Here is an 18327-nt window from a genome sequence, read left to right as displayed (position 1 = left end):
TAGAAATGTTACATAAACTACAGATAAAGGTTAGCAGTCATTAAATGCTTTATTAAAAAGAAAATCCTTTTTCCTAGAAGTAGAAATTTTTAAAGCATATCTCTTCTGTATTTTTGCATGCATATTGAATATTATAATAAGTTTGTGGTTTAATAGTCCTTAATAGTGCACCTATCTATAACTTTAAATGTGGCTCTAAGCAGTGTAATATCTGTATTATGTATAAGTGACAACAACACCCTCTAGTGATGATATTTTTAAGAACAAGTCTATATTTCTGTTACGAATTATACTAGTTGAGAGATTCTGCACTATGGATCTCTCATTCAGGGTTTCTTTCATAAAATTTATAGTCAGGCAATACAGTCTGATCTGTCTTAATTCCATGTAAAGGTGCATATATTTTAAAACTACATTTATTTGGCCTTTGAAGCCAAGTTGAAGTCTAGCACTTCTAGATTTAAACATACACAGTGTTTCAGTGTACTTTAGTCCGAATTTCCAAGACAGTCCTGTGGTTTACAATTCATTAGGAATTTGCATTCCTTTAGTGCTTTTTAGGTATGTTATCTATTAATAAAATGCTTATTTTCCCACATCAAACAAAAATTTTCAGCATTTAGTGATTTTTCCTTGAATTGAAATACAGCTAAATAGTTTTTATAATTAAAAGAAACCAAACAAAACAACTGTTAATAGAAATTATACTCATAGTAGTATTACGCAAACTCCAGAAGACCAGAGGATTAAAAAAGTAGTGCTTTATGTTGGTTAAAAATAGAACTCTTGAATTCTCCATTGCATAGTGCCTTTTTCTCTGATTGACAGTGAAATAGCAAACTAAATAGGCTATGCAGAAGGAATGAAGGACAGTATGATATTTGCAGCAAGGATGAGTTAAAATTTTCTGATAAGGAAAGCAAGAAAACCTAAAGTGTCCTTGAATTGCGGTGGATCCAAGTAGTCCTAAGCATTTAAGAAGTCTGATCTACTTGGGTTGTGCTCCATTTAAAATTTATTTAAAGAGTAAAGAGTTAAAATTCTAGATAGCTGTTCTAGAATATAAATTAACTGTCTGCTGTACTTCCATCTTTCTACAGTTACTTATGTAACCAGGGTTCTGTATATGCTAATATGATGAATCAAGACAAAATTTTTCTGTGGGCTTTACCTGAGGCCTGCTAATCTCAAACAAGTGTATGAGTGATTTACCATCACAGCTGAGGGTAGGATTTCCTCATCTACAGGATTATAGGATAATTCATATTGAAAGGGAGGAGCACTGTAAAATCCTTTGCTTTGATATGTGGCATATATGTACATAAAATACTTGGGGTGAAAGAAGAATAAAACTAAATTCGAGTTCATACAACTGCAAGGAAAGTCAAAGCTTAAGTGATAATGGATGTTAGTGATTATAGGCAAATGCTAAAAAAAAAAGGGTTAGTAGTTACGGGGGAATTTCAGTTACAGTCAGTGGCTACTACCCTTTAAAACCAATTATGTCTCTTCTTTAAAAAGTACTTTTAATTTAGTGAATACAGTATGATACTTCTGCTAGCTGTAAAAATACTTACCTATGTAGTTTCCCCTACTGAATTTTAATTCTGGGCTTCCTCTTCATCAATAACCAATGTTTTTTTCTACTGAAAGTTATGTAACTCTCAGAGCAGTTCTGGTCTGCCTCTGCCCACTGCTACTTTTTCAGTGACTGAGCGACAGAGTGCCTTGGATATTTTGAGAAGGTAACTTCTGTCTCCCCTTACTTTGGATGTTGTTCTCACCCCCTGTAGAACCTTATTTTTAGCCCCTTTTTCTCCCTGAGTTTTAAATTCTTTCCCCATTTCCCGTATTCCAAACTAAATCATCGGGATTCCTTCTGAATTTTAGTGATATAAAATGCTTGGTGAACTTAAGGATTTACTGATCAAGGCTATTGATCCAGTACATTTATATTTTCATTACTGTTGTACTTCATAGTTTAAGACTCTTCAGTGTACAGCGCTGCAAGTGAGAATTCAGTAACCAAACCACAGAACTCCATGGGGCAAGCTCTGTTAAAGTAGACAGCTTGCATGTTCAGTTTTGATCACACACACTGTGAACACTTTACTGTGAAGCTTTATTTTTAAAGGTGGTGTTCAGGATCTGGCAGTTGCTTAAAATAAACCCAACAGTACAATTTAAGTGAATTGAATTTTTTTGGTGTTACTTGTTGCTTTCCTGTTTAGTTTATTTTCCAAAGTACTTTCTGCAGGACTTCTGCAGTCCTCCTCTATATTATCTATATCTATCTCCATACAACTCTTTTTCATTTTGTAGTGTGCTTTCATGTACTTTCAGATTATCTCTATTTGCTAAGTTAAATTCACAGTATTTGCCAGTTTCAGTTTCATTCATGTAGTATGCAATAAGGCAGAAGAGAGAATATCAGTGTTCTTTATATTTAAGCTGTGATTTTTCACTGTAGTAGTATTATCACAGCACTGAATCAGAACATTAATTATATTGTTCATGAACATTTTCTTCTAAAATATCTTGTGGAATAACTTTGCAGAAAGTTTTTCCAAGTTCTGGTTGACAAAGGAAGCTCAAATTGTTTTCTTGTCTTAGCAACAATAGTGTCTTAAGTGCACAGTTTAGGTGACACAATCATAAGCACAAGTTTCTATATGGCATATTGCCAGTTAATATGAACGAGTACTCAGGTAATGGAATATTCTTTATTCTTAAAATTGCTTTTGTAAGTTGGCCTATACTACCTGTGCTTTTTGATACTCTTAACGATACTCTGAACTTAATAGCTACTTGTATTGTAAGCTTTTTTAGTTTGATACCTTTTTCCAAAAAAAGGTGAAATGTGTCAAAAATATCTCTACTTCAGTTTCTTTATCTAGTAAATCAATTGCCTACAATAGAGCTTAAATATGTTCCTTGTGGTGCTGGCTATACCTGAGCTACATACTTCAAAGGAGAGACATACAGTAAACAGTTTAGTTTTGTAGTTTCTTTTTATGTCATATGTAATTCATGTCACATTTGCAGGTGCTGCTGCTTATTCAAGCGGAGGAAAAGGAAAACCATTCAGCGCAACAAATGACTAGAACCAAACAGAACATGGGAAAATGCTTATTTGTTCAACTGTTGTCTTGTGATCTTAAAAAAACCCAACAACAAAACCCAAAGCAAAAACCTCCGTAATAAACACGATTTTCCAAGAACTCCCTCAGAAACAATATCATGCCTCTGTGCTTTGATATGGGTCTTCTGCATCCATCTTTTGTTTTTTTAATTCATCTGTTCTGAAAGCTTTAAGGTATTGTCAAATAGTAGTGCTTCTTTGACCATCAACATACGGACCAATGAAATGATAGAAATGAACAGTATCTTGAGCAAAACTGAACTTGAGAAGTATTTCTTCTTTCCTGGGAAGTAGTAACAGTGTCTTAGATGAAGACGGATGTCATAAATCAGTTACTTGGATTTGTAGCAGTGTATCTAAAGCGATTTTCTTCAAAAATGCTGAAGAAAAATACAGGTACGCAACCATATTGCAAAATAATAAAATCTTAAGGTTTATTTTATGACACTTGCGTTGTTTTTCTTCTTTTGCCTCAGTATTACTGGTTAGTCAAATTGTTACTATACTCAAATTGTCCCTGTCTAGCGATACGGTGGAGGCTGGTTTAACTGTTGACGGTTGTCAAAACGCTGGTGCTACTAATGAATGGAAAGTGTTTCCAGTATCCTCTTGGTTTGAAAACCTGCTTTTATTTTGCCTACAATGAAAATTGCAGTACAGTAGAAATTATAAGAGTGTGCAAAGAATACAAATGTGTGTATAATTTAAGTTGACTTCTCGTAATGATAACAAGATTGAATTACTTTCAGAAGAGTTCTACAGAGCAAATACTGAATCTGGTTAAAGTGGAATAAGTATTAAAGCCTGTATGTTCACTAAGGTAATTGATGATTGACAGCATCTTTAACTTGAAAATATGGACATGCCATGTAAAGTTAGAGGTCTATTAGTTAATTATTTTGCTCTTTAGTTTAGAAAACAAATGCAGTGGAAGTGCATTAGACTTCTCCCTCACTGCATACTAGTCCAGAGCATCCAAAATTTCCTTAATTTTTTTTCCTGGAATTTTCTTGTCTTGCAGTGTACTATCATCATAGGATGGCAAGGATGTGTCAGGTGCTTCTATACAGTACAATGAAGTGCTTGCAGTATGAACAAACCAACAGTTCTGTAGGCAAGACAGCCCATTTCATATTTTCTTCTTCAGAAAATACATGCTTCTTTTAAAGCCATAATTGTGGTTTTGTCATGTTTAACTGCCAGGTATTGAAGAAGGGCTGTGGAAGATGGAAGTGACTAGACAGATTTATTGACCAAAACACAGATTATCTCTGGTTTTTTATAATTCTTCTAGAGCTAAGTAGCATTTTTTTTCTATCCACAGATGTCTTTTGGCATACTTATTTTTTAATCTGTTTTGTGGTTGCATTTAAAATGTATATGAAAGCAAAGGTACATCTTTGAATTAATCGTTGCATTTACAAGGATTTTAATTGTATTTTGTAATTTATTTTTCATTAAGAGCCAAAAGTGTATTTTATTGTTTGGATTATGTGCTCATATGTATACTTTGATTTTTGTCATTATTACTGTTCACAATCTTAAGTTTTTGTTTTAGAAATCCTAAACTTGGCCTACAAAAACATGCTGTATAACAGGTCGTAAGTTTCCACTCCACCAGGGCGTGTTACTGATTATTTCAAACTCATGAAGTTACTTCTTTGTTTTTGTTTGAGCTGAGAAGTAGGTCACTTGTCTATTCTCTTATGAAAACACATCCTTCTTTGTAGTACTTTACCAGATTTGTTGCTTGTACATGTGGTATATGTATTTCTCACAGACCTGATGAGTTTCATTCTTGGAGGTTTTTGATCTCTACAGTGTTTGTATGATCTGAACTCCATAACAAGACGGTGTGAATATTATGGACTTAAAATGGTTGAATATATAAAAGCTGTTTATTTGCTGAAATGACTAGTATCTAGGCACTTGCTTTTCAGCAGTTTTTTCAAGTGCTTGATTTTAATGTGGAAGAAGGTTTTCTTCTAGTAAAGCAGTCAGCACTAATGTAGGTATGCCAATATGATTTGCATTTATATACTTTTTCTTCCTGTCTAAAGTAATGAAGTAAACAATGGCTGGATGTCTAAAACTGAAATACATCCCTGTTTAAATGTAAGAAAAAAAATAAAGATAGTTTTTTAAAATTTGTTGTTTTCCCCCCTTTCCTACAGTCTTAGATTAAATGTTTTAGGATGTGCTGAAAAATTTAGTCATTTTGGATGGCAAGGAATTTGAAGACATTATTCTCATAATGCTATCTTGACTTACAGTTGTGTTTGCTTAGTTAAGAGGTGTTACTGTTACACGTTTTAATAGACCTGATAACAGCAACGGAGAGAGGAGACCTCAATGCACACATTTGAAATCTACTAGTGGATTAAAGTCTATGCTGTCTGTGCCACCTAGAATAAGACCTGAAGAGGTCTAGGAAATGGATAAAAAGAACATGTTTTGGATTAGAAGAGACTTTTAAATAACATCTAGTCCAAACACAAAACACCACTACCCCCCTCCTGGCATGAGTGTGGAAATCTTTCCCTAGATCAGGTTGCTCAAAGCCCCCATCCAGCCTTTGAATGTTGCCAAGGATGGGGCATCCACAACTTCTTCAGGCAACTTGCTCCAGTTGCCTGTCTCACCACTCCCATAGAAAAAAGGTCTTCCTTACATCCAGTTTAAAGCTACCCTCTTTCAGTTTAATCTGTATTTTCTTCTTCTGTCACAGGTTTTGGTAAAAAGTCTCCGTGTTTTACTCTGCAAGTATTGAAAGCCCACAATAAGGTATTGTCAGAATCATCTTTTCTCTAGGCTGAGCTACCCCAATACTCAGCCTTTCCTCATAGGAGGGGTGTTCTCATCCTCTCATCATTTTTGTTGCCTTCTCTGGACCTTCTCTAACAGGTTGCAAGTGTTTGTCATGCTGGGGACCCCAGAGCTGGACACAGCATTGCAGTGGGATCTCACCAGCGCAGAGCAGAGGGGCAGAATCCTCTCCCTCACCGTGCTGCCCCTGCTGCTTTGGATGCAGCCCAGGACACGTTCGGCTTTCTGGGCTGAGTGGACATCGCTGGGTCATGTCTAATTTTTCATTCACCAGTTTCTCCCAAGTCCTTCTCCTCTGTCCTCAGACCCTTTATCCACCAGTCTGTACTTAGACTGGGGATTGCCTGGGCCAGGTGCAGGATGTTGAACTTGTCTTTGCTGTCATTCAGAAAGTTTGCATGGGCACACTCCAAAAGCTTATCAAGGTCCTGAAGTACATAGAAGGTAGCTTTTGATAAAGGTGCATTCCTAGGTCTGTTGTTTTGCAACTAAAGAGGGTCTCATGGGTGAAGTGAAGACTGGTAGCTGTCTTGGTCACAGTTGATTATGAAATTGTTATGTTTAAGATATTTGCCACTCTGAAAAAAATGTCAGCAGAGATACTATCCAGGATTATGGAAGAGCAGACTTTTGGCTTTCAGGAGTGTTTGGGTCCAGGTACCCCACTGAACTTGTTTATGTATAAATAAGGACTGCTGGGTGATGTGATGGTTGTAGTCTGTCTTGGGCACAGAGATTACAAAATGATAGAGGTTTTGGTTCTCAGAGAAGTGAGGGAGCGGATTAGCAGAACTGCCACCTTGTACTTCTGGCAGACAGACTGTGGCCTTTTAGCTTTATATTGGAGCAGACGTCATATAGTATGGAATATTCCTTTGGTCAGTTTGGGTCAGTTGTCCTGTTCATGTCCCCTCCCCACGTTTGCCCAGCCCCAGCCTGCTGGTTGTGGGAGTGCAGAATGTTGGGGAGACATTGCTGATGCTGGGCCAGGGCTGCTCAGAGGTAGCCAAAGCACCAGTGTGTTATCAGCACTTTACCAGTCACCGATGCACAGCAAAGGTGAGAGCTGCAGTGGGGAAAAGAACCCATCCCAGCTAGAGCCAATACAAGTAAACATGATACCCATCTACAAAGAAGGCTGGAAGGAAGATCCAGAAAACCAACAGGCCTGTCACCTGGCCTCAGTGTTGGGGAAGGTCATGGAGCAAATCATCTTGATTGTCATCACATGGCATTCACATGCAGGACGATCAGGGGATTGGGCCCAGCCAACACAGGTTTATAAAAGGCAAGTCCTGTTAAGCCCACATGGTCTTCTTTGACAAGGTGACATACTTAGTGGATGAGGGAAGGACTGGATGTTGTTTGCCTGGGCTTTAGTGAAGCCTTTGACACCATTTCCCAAAGAATTCTGCTGGAGGAAATGGCTGCTCATGGATTGGACTGGTGCTCTTCTCACTGAGTAAAAAACTGGCTGTGTGGCTAGGCCCAGAGAGTGGAGATGAGTGGGGTTACATCCAGCTGGCAGCTGGTCTTATCCATGATCTGGACGAGGGCGTTGAGTATGTAGCCTCTGTAAGTTTACAGATGACACTACGTTGGTCAGGAATGTCGATCTGCAGGAGGGTAGGAAGGTCCTGCAGAGAGATCTAGACAGGCTGGATCAATGGCTTGAGATTCATTTAATAATGAACCTCCAGGCTGAGTGCTGAGTCCTGCCTTTACAGTAACCCTGGGCAGAGCTACAGGCTTGGGGAAGAGAGGCTGGAAAGGTGCTCAACAGAAAAGGACCTGAGGGTGCTGGTTGACAGCGGCTGAACACGAGCCAGCTGTGCCCAGAAGAAGGCATCCTGGCCTATATCAAAAATGGTGTGGTCAGTAGGAGGAGGGATAGTCCCAGCAGGATAGTCACCCTATAGAGGGCACTGGTGAGGCCATACCTCAAGTCCTGTGTCCAGTTCTGGGCCCCTAAATTCAGGAAGGACTTTTTTTTTCTGAAAACTATGAGGAGACTCTGTCTTACTGATGGAAATTATCTCTGCCTGCTGAAAGTTCAAGGCTGAGGCTAAAATCCAAGCAGCAACGCTACCGTATTTGGGTTGTATTGCAAAGTTTCAGTAGCAGGAGGGCAGTGGGGGTGGTTTCTGTGAGAAGCTGCCAGAAGCTTCCCCCATGTCCAGCAGAGCCAGTGCCAGCCAGCTCTGGGACAGATCCACTGCTGACCGAGGCTGGGCCGATCAGTGACAGCGGTAGTGCTTCTGGGACAGCAAATTGAAGAGGGGAAAGAAGATTTGTACAGGAGCAATTGCAGCCAGGGAAGAACGGAGTGAGAATATGTGGTAGAAACAGCTCTTCAGACACTAATGTCAGAGGAGAAGGAGAGGGAGAAGCTGCTCCAGGTGCCGGGGCTGGGATTCCCCTGCAAACCCTGGTGTAGACCATGATGAGGCATGATGTTCCCCTGCAGTCCATGGAGGTCCATGGTGGAGCAGAGATCCAGCTGCAGCCTGGGGAAGACCCCACACTGGAGTTGGTGGGTGCCCAAAGGAAGCTTTGACCCTGTGGGAAGGCCACACTGGAGCAGGACCTGTGGCCCCATGATGAGAGGAGCCCACACTGTAGCAGGTTTGCTGGCAGGATTTGTGACCCTGTGAAGGACCCACAGTGGAGCAGTTCATGATGAACTGCAGCCTGGGGAAGGGCTCATATTGGGGAAGTTAATGGAGGACTGTCACCCTTGGAAGGGATTCCTGCAATGGATCGGGGAAAGCATGTGATCAGTCCTCCCCCTTTGGAGGAAGAGTGGCAGAGACCACTGTGCGATGAACTGACCATAGCCCCTGTTCCCCATCCCTCTGCACTGCAGGGTGGAGGAGGGAGAGAATTTGGCAGTGAAGCTGAGCCTCGGGAAGATGGGAAGGATGGGGGTTTAAAGTACATTTTGTACGACTTGTGCAGACACAGAACTCATATTGCAGCTGAATTAGTTTTTGAATAGTGTTTATTTTTTTTTTAAACAGATTTCCTGCTACGGGTGCTAAAATACTGTAATTTCAGTTGTGTGCGATGCTGCCACTTAGAGCGAACATTTGAAAGTTCTTATTATACGTGCTTTGGAACTGAAATCATTATTTTCAAGTAAAATATGCTTTACTGAGAAATACCACAAGAAATTGAGTAACTGCTTCAGAAAACGCTCCATTTTGTAGCTAAAATTTGTAGCTTAAAAAAAAAAAAAGGCAAGCAAACAACATGCACACAAAAACCCCCAACCCAACTACTGATCTTAAGTATGTTAAACTGTTGTAAATGTAGACATTCTAGGAATGTTCAATTGGTGTTTCATGTAACTAGTTTACCAAAACTGTAGATTTTTTATTTAAGAACTATCTTATAAATACATTTTGATGTACAAATTGTTGATGTTATTGTTTTAAATTATATTTTCTATACAATAGAGCATTGGAAACATACTTACAGAGCACAAATGGTATCTGCATATTTCAAAATACAGAAAGGAAAAGCAACCAATGTTTTTAACTAGAAAAATGCACTCAAATTTTCAGAAGCTGTCTTTCCATGGCAACAATATCTATTGTTCTAAGCTTTCAATAACTTTGGAAGTGTAATGTACAAATGTGTAATGCAGAAATTAGCAGAGTAGCTATGGTTGGTGTGTACTGATGACAGCTGTAGGAACTGAGGCACTAGTGTGCAGATAAAACGGAATTAAAAATCCATCACATCTTTCATTGTGGAATTAGAGCTGTGCAGTTATTCTTAAATACGATCACGAAGCTCAACAGCTTATAGATCTCTGGAATCCTTTCTTTGCATAATCCAAAAATGTAAGATTTTGCTAATGGGTAAGACTACATGAACGAAACTCAGGCACAGACAGGCCTGAGCCTCAGTGGTTTGTTTGGTTTTAATTGTATTGCTCAGGAAGTTTTGAGTCTGCATGTTTGTTAATTTTCCCCCTATCTGTGCCATATAGTAAACTATTTTGCTGACCTAAAAGACAGAAAATGGAGTTAGGGAAAAAAAGCAATTTGCTGAAACACTCCACTATAGATGATTATAAGGAATTTTAAAGGTGTGCTACAACTGAAAAATGTGAAACATTACATTTCCTTTCATGTGAAGCTTGGTATGACCTTCATTGTTGAAAATAGTAGGAAGTATTTCTGCAATGAGTATACTACACTTTCAGTAGTTGTCAAGCGGAAAGCTTAGCATGAATAAATACAGATATAAATTCTCAGGTCACATTTCAGTGAGAGTTCATGTTAAGTAGTAATATAAATGTAAGATCTTACAATGAAATGAAATTCGTAATATAAAGATCAAACCTGCTTATGAGAGTCTTTTAAGGAATCTGTTGTACTGAAAAGATTAAAATTTTGTTTTAATATACAGTAGCATAGTACAACAAAACTAGGACATTTCTGCTGGATAAATGTGATATGAATTAGGATCTGATTCAGCAGAAAAACTGCATCTGCTTCTATGTGGATGATCTTACCATGCAAGAAAAAACTACCTTTTCTAAAATATGAAATGCTGCTCTTAGATCAAAACAAACAAACGAAAAAAAGCATAGTTAAATAGTCAGTTGTCACAATTTTTAACTTTAGCATACTCATGCACTGAATTTAGCTGTTGAAGTGTTTTAGTGATTTAAATTCAAACATTCCCTTTTAGCAGAGGTAAAATGTTATCGTATGGACATCGCTGACAGTGTGCCTGTTTGTACCTTTCCTTCAGCAACCACAGTAATGTAGGAGCATTGTGGCCGTGAGACATCACAGCCTGTGAGTGAAGGTGCAGAGCTAAAGGTGCAAAACCAGTTTGCGCAGAAACTCAGCAGATCACTTCTAGTCTGTGTGTCAAGTGGAGATACAAGGTTGTCTGGATCAACAACTGTGAATCTTTTAATGAAATGTACTTAAACTAAGATGGCTTATCAGAAACCACAAGTACAGCACAGACAAGTGATTGCAAGGGCATTTCTAGTGAAATTTTGTGCTTTTTTCAAATGTTGTGTTTCCAAATGTGCATAATTCATAGTAAGAGTGAAAACAGGTCACACTGCAAGAACAGCCACGTTGCAGCAGACTGAATGTGTATTGAGCAGAGTAGTCTGTCGCTATCAGTGTTCACCATCAGATACCTAAGAAACAGTGTGAAAAAAGGAAAGATTATACTAGTACTTCTCCCAGTAATCAAACTCTCTCAGCATACATAGTTCAGGAATATTGACAGTCACAAGCAGTATTTATCAGTTTACTAACCTCACTGAATTTTATTTTTTCTTTAAGTTGCCTGATTGCTTTGTGAATTGGCATGTACCTCTTTTAGACACTAGGTGAATGGAAAGTCTTGCTATTGATCTTTCTATATGAGTTCAACATATAGAAATGTTTGGATAAGCTCTCAAACAGAGCTTATCCAAAACTCAGTTTTGGTTTTTTTGGAGTTGTTTATTTTGTTTGGACTTTTTATATGTTAGGTGTTTTTTTTTTCTGGTGGTGGTGTTTTTGGTTTTGGCTGGGATTTTTTTGTTTGTCAATTTGTTTTGGTTGGTTTGGTTTTTTTTTTAACTTCTGAAAATGTGCACTAGCACATGTAGGAATGAATGATATGGAAATAAATGTAGGAAATAACTGATAATTCTGTGCAATAATTGTAGAACTTTAGAGGCTGATAATCAGAAATGCAAGTTCATAAAATGCTACCCCTTAACTGGGATAGTTTTGTTGGCTGTGAAACATCTCTCTCTGCTTGTCAGGGTGATATTACTAGGATTTTTTGAAGCTTACCTTAGACTGTCACAATGTCAACTTTAGCTGGTCACAGTCCAAGGGGCTGATTTCACATGTCTCCCTCTATTGTTGTGGCATGGCAGTGGTAAGGAAATGCAGAAACAGCTTCAACATTAGTTGAATTAGCAGGTTTTGACTGTAGTCTTGATCACCCTGGCACATTAACTTGTCCTGATATATAATTCTGAATACTTTTTAATGTTTGTTTTATGTTCTAGGCTTTGTGGGTTTTTGTTGTTGTTGGTTTGGTTTTGTGGTTTATGTGTGTATTTTTTTGGTTGTTGTTGGTAGTTTTAATTGCTGTTCAGAATGCATTGCAATATTTCATGGTGTCAAGGAAAATAATCTGAAATGGACAATTACTATCCTTGTCCTACTTGGAATGCTTGTTTTGACATCTGGCATATTTTATCTGCACATAGTTTCTAATTTTTCATTTCTGCTTACACTGTGGAAACCAGATAGATTTGTCTCAAATTGTCATGTTTGGGAACTTTCAATAATCAGTGAAGGTCTCAATTTCTGAGCAGCCAATAAATGAGAACATGTAGTGTGTTCAGTTGCTTTCTAATTATATGCATCTCTGTTTAAAAGTCCTTAAGGCAAAAATTAAAAATGTCACTGTGACACCAGTTGTGATCGCTGAACACATTAGAGAAGAAATACTAATGCTGCAACATATGCACCACATTTGCAGGGAGTTTGATTTTCTTTGTAATGTTCACTCACTGTTTAGCCACAGGCTTTCTAAATAGAACCTTTATTCTGGACCATTTTTCCCCCAACGTGTATTCTTGATTTAAGTCTTGAGAAAGCTTTTAAAATCTGTTTTTTATCATCTAACAAGTATGCCCTGTATTTCCTTTTAAACAGCAATGTAAATTTGCACTGTAGCTAGAGAAAATGCTATTAACTACCCTTATGCATATGTGTTTGTAGTTAATTCTCACTTTATTTTGTTCACTTTGTGATGCTATTTTCCCTTAGGCTTCCACTTCTATTTCTGTACTCATTTTAGCCTGTGTATTCATTGATGCAAAGGCTTGTCTTGTCTTTACTTGCAGTAAAGTACCATGCTGCAGCATTAATATTTCAGAGGAAATACTGTGTTCTGACACTATATGTACAAAATCTAAGTAATAGCAGAATATAAGGTTTTTGCCTACTGCCTTAATATCGTAGCTTACAAGTTTATGAACTGTTTACTACAACATTAGACACATGAAAGCAAAATACTGCAATCATAATAGCTGGCTTTACTTAACCCAGTCAGCTAACAAACTGGCTACTTCAAATTTCTGGTTGTAAAACTCTAGAGAGCACCTAGTAATAATGTAGCTTCATAAATGTTGTATTCGCTGCTTGCTTATTATATGTTTGCCGTTGACTATGTATGATCCTTCTGTGGATAATGCTTGTAACAGTCTGGCTGGTGATGGGTAAAATCCGCAGGTGCATGCAAAATACTTGATTTAGACCATCCTGTCTTGAAAGGGAGAAGATACACTTCACTGCAAGCTGTCCACACAGAAATGATGCTGTGCTCACTTAGATAATCTATTTCGCAGAAAGCTGAGTAAATAAAACAACTCTTTCCTCCAATAACTTCTCTGGTAGAAAACTAGATGCTATCTGTCACATATATCCATATTTTCTCATTAGGCAAATGCTGTAAGAATGGTTTTTTTTAACATTCTTCAATCCAAAAATGTTTATTTAAGTTTCTCTGAGGAAAACCATATCACATGTTTCAGACATGTTCAGGGTTGTTTGTTTTGAAGTAAACTGGGCTTCTATATTTCTTTGACACCTGGAACTCGTGGAGTTTATATAAGACCTTAAATTATGTGCCTGATAAAAGTACAGTGCTTACCTTTTTCTTTGTTTGATTGTGTGTGTGAGGAAGTTTATTTTAAAAAGTAACAAGAGACTTTTTGCTGGGCAGGTGGGTGGAATGTACTTGTAGATGTTTTAAGTGACTCAGAATATAAGATGGACATAGGCTGTGGTCCAAGACACACTGAAGGAATCAATAACCTTTTCTGGTCTTTCTTTTCCTTGAGGCGAGGCTTGTCTGGTTTAAATTGTCGTGGGGTGTCTGCTGCTCTATTACCCCTCTGGCTGCAGTAGATAGGTCGAGTTTCGGGAGCCCAGCAGACCAGAGGGAGCTTGGGCGGCACTACCTTCAGACTGGAAGAGCTGCTCGGACGTTCGGACCCGCAGGACAAAGGTGGAGCTGAGCAAAGGAATCCTTTATCCCTGTCATCCCCCGCTGGATGTGCCACTGGATGGCAGCATTGGCTACGCGTTGGCACCGGCGGCACGGCACCGAGCGGGGCTGGGCTCCGGTTCAGCCTCGTTAAACATCAGCCGGGTAAAAGATTGATAGCAATGCAAATGTATTTATAACCACTAGAGATAGTCACCTTCCACCCCAATTAGCCTTTGAATTGATTTAGTGAGAAAAACATCTATTATGGAATAAAAGTCTTAGTGATTAGTGTTGCATTATTTTGCTACATTTGAAATAGCTGTAGGTAAGAGGGTCTTACAGGCATCAATAAGCTTTAATATTATAAAGTGCTTTTAGGCTACATCAGAAGCAAATTACAAGTCGGTGGCTTGTTTTCCGAGTAAAATATAACTACAGGTACAGTGGGTGTGCTGGGACTCTGGCATTTACAAAATCTAGTTTATAGAATTTTTTTTTCATTCTTTTATTTTTAAAATGGATTATTTCACTGATCACAAAACTGTGCATCTTTCTGCAAGCAAAAAAAATTTATTATGTTTTGAACTGGTCTGATTTTTTTTTTTTTTCTATTTTTCCTTCTTCCCAAATGCAGTTTGCTGAAAAAAAAAACCTGGAGTGAGAGGAGTGGTGATGATTCTCTCTCTGGAGTGTGAATCCTGGTGGTACATCAGGTACATCCTGACATCTGACTAGTACTGCTAGGAAAGAACACAGGAAAGAAGAGAGTTCTCTGCTTGAGTTTAAATTAATACAAGGGGCTGGTGTGGTTTAATGCTTCTAATATAAAGACCTAATTTATGTCAAATTGAGTTTCAATTACATGTTTGAAGTGTTATTTCTTTGAGAGGCAAAATTTCCCTGATATTTGATAATACTGTACTGTTTTTGCTGCTTTTCAATGATGATGTAAATCAGCTTCCTTGCTAAGGAGTACAATGTGAACAAACAGCCTTTGAAAACAGAACTGGAGCTGTAGCTGGATGCTTCCTGATTCAGATTCGGCACCCTCCCCCCTGCTCCCCCTTCCCCCACTGTAAAATCTGTGCAATCTTTGCTTTCTATTTATGTATTCATTTGTATTTATATAAAGGCTGAAGCTTAATGAAGTCTATGCAGTCACAGCAGGATAAACTACCGTGAGATCAGATGTGGCCCTATGCTGTGTCTGAAAGCAAGACCTTTGAGTGTTGTTATTCTCTTCATTGTTCCTCAATCCATCTTTATTTAATATATAGCTTATATGATTAACACCATAGTTTCAAAATATACTGTTAGCATTTTTACTTTTTGGGAAAAATTATAAGTTGCTGTGGTTTTATGACAATAGAAAAATACTCAATCCAGCATGCTGGTTTTGAGGGCTCAAACCACAAAGACCACCTTCCTTCCACTCCCCACAGCAGCTATTGTGACTGTTTCAAAGCCTAGTCTGAAATTTACCTGAATTCTTAATGAATGCTTGCATCCAGATGGCAGAATATTTTTATTGATACTAAACAAAAGCACCTTTCTTGGTATAAAGTTTTAAATACATTTTATATGTTTGTATTTATGGTTTGCTTTCCAACATTTAAACAAAGAGTATGGGGACAAAGAAAAATGATAAAATAGGAGAGAAATGTTAGCAATGTTTTCCAAGAATATCTTTGAATGCACAACAGGACAGGAGGGTTTCAAATCTAAAATGCCTTATAAAAATTGGAAAAAAGTAAAGTGAATAATTCTACTTTTAGTGTCTTTTGTAACCCTGCTTTGGCTATCTACAATGTACTGCAGCATTGATACTAGATAATACAATGATATCCCACTTAGTCATGGTGAAGCATGCTTGACAATCAGTCAAAAATCAGCTGGAAGTAAAATCTCCTGAAGGCAGCCTAGATCTGACGGGATTTGTCCTTATTTGTGTGTACGTAAGTGCGAGATATGCAAGCTTTTCACATAAATGGCATGCATGAAGACTACACTGGGATTTAAAACATATATTGTGTATCTCCAATTCTAAAGAAATAAGCAGTCTGATAAAAATAGGATCCAGGGAGCTAATATTGGCATTGATTTTTAATTTACACAAAAGTTATTGCAAATATATATCAGTGTCAATTAAAGCAGTTTCACTGCTTACAACATATAGGAAATCAGATTCCATAATTGCATTTGCCATGTGGATGGTAGCACTGCTTCCAAGGTTCAAAGGTCACTGACAATTATCATAAGATTTAAAATTAAATTACACTAAATATTGTTTATTTTAATTGCTTGAAATTTTGACAGGAGAGTATGAATGTTAAATATAAAGAATATATTCTGGCAGCAAACCTCAGTTGTCTTTTTTCTCTAAGGTTTTCATTTTCAGATGTGTAGTTTTGTATTTGGTTCATAGAAAATAGTTTATGTTGCACCTAGGTAACCAGATAGAGCTTATTTACCATAAAGACAAGACTTTCTGCAATGTTTGTGGTAGCCTGGGAACACAACAGTGTAGATAAGATTAATAAAAAGGCAAATGTAATAACCTAGAACTGGTTAAACATTTCAGTGGACAGCAACAAAAAATGTCAGTTCGGTCATAACTGCAGGATAGTATTTGTATTTGTTAGATTTTATGGTCTGATTTTCCCAACAGAAGTTTTTAGCTCAATTTCTTCTCTAATTGTATTATATTTTTAGTGATCAAAATATGTGTGTATATGAGTTCAAAATTTAGTGGATGCTTTTCCAAATATTAAAATGTGGAAGGCCTTTTTGCAAGGATACAATTTTAAAGCAGGTGCTCTGATAGCAGAAAGTAGGCTAGAAAAAGTGACACTACTTCAATTTTCTCCATAGATACAATTGGAACATTTATAGAATGGTATCTGCAGTAATTAATGACATGAAACCAGGAGTATGACACTGAGGAACGTACCCTGACCAGGCTTTGCCTTGTGCCCTGATTGGCAGTCTCAGATGTGCTAAGATCTGCACAGCCAGCTGAATATGGGATTTATCCCTTTATATAGCTGTGGAAAAGAAGTGGAATAGACTTGGGCCTATTGTTGGAAGGCATTGCTAATGCTTCTTTAAATGAGGGCAAGCTGTCAGCTGTTCTCAGAGATGTGATGGTTCAGCCACTCATGGTCTGTGAAAATGTTGATTGATTCTAATGCCCTCTTTGATTGTTGTCTCATGTCTGAGATTGGAAGGTGTTACCGTCTATGGTATTTCCCATGTGTTGCTTAAAGTTACTTATGTCCAGTAAGAAACAGGGATATGGCTGGAAGCTACTTAGCTTAAAATTAGGCTAAATAAAAAGCCAGTTTTCAGAAGATGGAAATCTACAGGAGTTCACTTGAGTGAAGTTTTCAGACTGTACATAAGACTGTACAAAAGTATATCGTATGCCCAGACTTTTGAGAGAGGCAGAAATGTCACGGAAATTAAAACCTTAGATTTCTTTGAATGCTTTTTCATTCATAACAGGTGAGAATGTTATGACAGATGTGCAATATTTTACATATGCAAGATGTAAGAGCACTTTGGTTTAAACTTAAAAATGCACAGGAATTTTTCCATGTTACAAAACATAAGAAAACAAGCCTTGAACTGAAGAACAAGGCAACACAACATTGTCTGAGTTAGTGTACTACATATATCTAGGGTTATGCATAAGGAAAGTATTAGTGGATTCTGTAAGAAAAAATCTACACATTACAAACAAGATCAATGTTCAAGAGGCCATGTGAAGAGCACTTCTGACATTAAGAGAACACAGGTCAAAAAATAACATGCTTTTAGTCCAATGAGAAACCAAACTATTTCTCAATTTTTGGTTAAAGATAAAATGTGCATTATTTAGGGAATAAGGTGTTTTTCCACTTCCTATATAGTAAAGAAGGCTTATTATTTGTAGAAAGTATTCAAGGATCAGCGGTAAATGAATTTGAAGCAAGGGTGAAGCAAACTTTCAAGAAACACCATGAAATTGCAAGCTGGTGATGACACTACATGTGAAGATCAGGACTGTAGTTCAAAAATGGCAAAGATTTTTTGCTGAAACTATATTGATTTTATATGATTATTCTAGAATTACAAAATCAGCATTGTAAACTTCTGTGTATAATGATTTCTGGAAAGCAAATTAGTTGCCAATGCACATAATGAGACAGTATGAATGACTTGAATTGCTAAAGCTTGTTACATTTAAAGTTGTGTCAAATGTGTGTGCACCCCATTGCTGTGTGAAAAAACAGTTTCAAAATGCACTAACACTTTACAAATTGTAGGATAATCACTTTATA

At 37.5% G+C, this 18327-nt stretch overlaps 1 protein-coding gene across 9 annotated transcripts in view; it reads left to right on the top strand.

Annotated features, from left to right (window-relative positions):
- The window catches only part of CSNK1G3 (casein kinase 1 gamma 3), an 82889-nt gene extending 78130 nt beyond the window's left edge, over nt 1-4759 (top strand). For 7 of the 9 annotated variants that reach the window (XM_032096074.1, XM_032096069.1, XM_032096072.1 and 4 more), the window contains 2 exons: nt 1654-1745; nt 3046-4759. In XM_032096074.1, coding sequence (XP_031951965.1) covers nt 1654-1711 — 58 coding nt within the window. In that variant the 3' untranslated portion in view covers nt 1712-1745; nt 3046-4759. The remainder of the gene's footprint in view (nt 1-1653; nt 1746-3045) is intronic. The other 2 variants (XM_032096073.1, XM_032096071.1) reach the window with 1 other exon arrangement.
- The last annotated feature ends 13568 nt before the right edge of the window (nt 4760-18327 follow it).

This window comes from Corvus moneduloides, chromosome Z (genome assembly GCF_009650955.1).
Source record: "Corvus moneduloides isolate bCorMon1 chromosome Z, bCorMon1.pri, whole genome shotgun sequence".
Classification (NCBI taxonomy): Eukaryota; Metazoa; Chordata; class Aves; order Passeriformes; family Corvidae; genus Corvus; species Corvus moneduloides.
This window is presented reverse-complemented; position numbering and strand designations above follow the sequence as displayed.